This window comes from Cystoisospora suis (assembly GCF_002600585.1).
Source record: "Cystoisospora suis strain Wien I chromosome Unknown contig_8238, whole genome shotgun sequence".
Taxonomy (NCBI): Eukaryota; Apicomplexa; class Conoidasida; order Eucoccidiorida; family Sarcocystidae; genus Cystoisospora; species Cystoisospora suis.
Window position 1 is genome coordinate 3179 of NW_027161021.1, and position 1692 is coordinate 4870.

The window sequence follows — 1692 nt, forward strand, 5'->3', positions numbered from 1 at the left end:
TATCTATCTATCGTTTTGTTTGCAGGGGACGACGACGAGTCTACTCAAGACGGCCGTGCCGATAGGGACTTCTTATACTCACCTTTACAGAAGCGATTCAACTGGCTATGTATAGAACAAGGAGAAGCTATGCAGACAAAGTGGAAGTACATGCGAGTTCATAACGGCGGTTACTATTGTTTTGCAGGAACGAATCTTGACTTCTCAGGCCTAGCGGCTGTATGTGTCGATGCTTGCGGAGCTCTTATTGAGTGTGAAGGCGTGCCTCACAGCAGCTCTCTACTTTCTCTCTCTGACGCTCAAAAACTTCCTCAAGATATTCTAGGCCCTGCATGGAGGCAGACATACTGTGGTAAGCAACTGCATAATACAAATACATCTACATAGTCATGTCTCTCCACATGCAAAAAATTGTCAAAACGAGGTTATGCATTGGACACATGTATCGAGATAGAAGAACCGACTGCGACAGCTCGACTCCTATCTATCTATCTATCTATCTTTAATCTATCTATGCTCTTCTCGCCTCTCTTTTCTTTTTCTTTCTGTTCTCGCATCGAGCAGTTGTCTCACGCCTTCAACAAGCTTACGATGCATTCTGCGGATCTCCGGAGTGGCTGTATCGATTCCATGAAGCATCGGAAGCATGGAAGTGCTTCAGAGCCGCCGAGCTTGACTGGGCGGCTAAGGCTGTATGCGTCGATGACTGCCATAGAAAAGTCGATTGTCTGGGAGGCCTGCCTGAGAACCCTGTAGGTGTAGTCCTATCAGAGAAACCGCAGGCGACTCTTTTGCAGATTCAATCGGAGACATGCAGTAAGTCCAACGGCACCGCGATCACCGCAACATTTCTGTCGACCTGCTGCATATGGGGACTATGCAACTCTATACAGATGGTAGCTCATCCATACGTGCATGCATATATATCAGTATGGATGGGTCTATGAAGGTATGGATGAATGTATGAATACGAATACGAAATGTATGGAGATGTATGCATGTATGTATGTGAGATTCTGATGTGTGTATGGTAGAGAGTAGTGTGTGGTATGTCAGCCTCTTTAGGTATTCGTCATACCTTGTTAGCGGGGGGCGTTCACTTAGAGAGGCGCTTTCTTCACTCTTCCGCAAGAACTGAGACTAGAAATCTAGCTGAGTCGTTAGCCCCTAGCTAGTTGGGAGCTGGTACGAAAGTGGTATATTAATATGATCAGCCCTAACTCCCCACCGTCCTTAGACACTTCTTTCTCCCGTTTCGGGGGTGTCTTGTATGTCTCCAGCGTGGATGTCTACTAACTAGGTCGAATGCGTACAATGAAGGGCTGTTTTCTATCCCACATTGGAGAAGTAGATCTATCCGCAGAACTCTACGGTAGATCATCTCTCATATACCTTCTTTCTTTCTTTTTCTGTACTAGCTGTGTACTGTACGGGGGGCATGTCTGCTTTAACAAGGGGTGCTTCTCGTTCATGAAGGATCGTTATCGAGTAGCTATCAGACATAGCATACCATCGACTGTCCCCTGATAATATGAGAGAGAGACAGCCACTGGTGTCTACTCCAAGAAATTCTAGCTAGGAGTTGTACGTACACCTCATGACGACGACCATAGAACGCAACCGTCCTAATCACAGAAAAGTGTTCTTTCTTCATGAGTCTTTCCTGCTGAGAGTCTATCTATCTATCTATCT

At 45.9% G+C, this 1692-nt stretch overlaps 1 protein-coding gene across 1 annotated transcript in view; it reads left to right on the forward strand.

Annotated features, from left to right (window-relative positions):
• CSUI_010766 (kringle domain-containing protein) overlaps nucleotides 1-1692 on the forward strand; it is a gene marked incomplete at its 3' end in the record, with an annotated part of 6580 nt that overhangs the window by 2393 nt on the left and 2495 nt on the right. The window contains exons 2-3 of the mRNA XM_068070867.1: nucleotides 26-352; nucleotides 565-816. Of these exons, the coding sequence (XP_067917157.1) occupies nucleotides 26-352; nucleotides 565-816 (579 nt within the window). The remainder of the gene's footprint in view (nucleotides 1-25; nucleotides 353-564; nucleotides 817-1692) is intronic.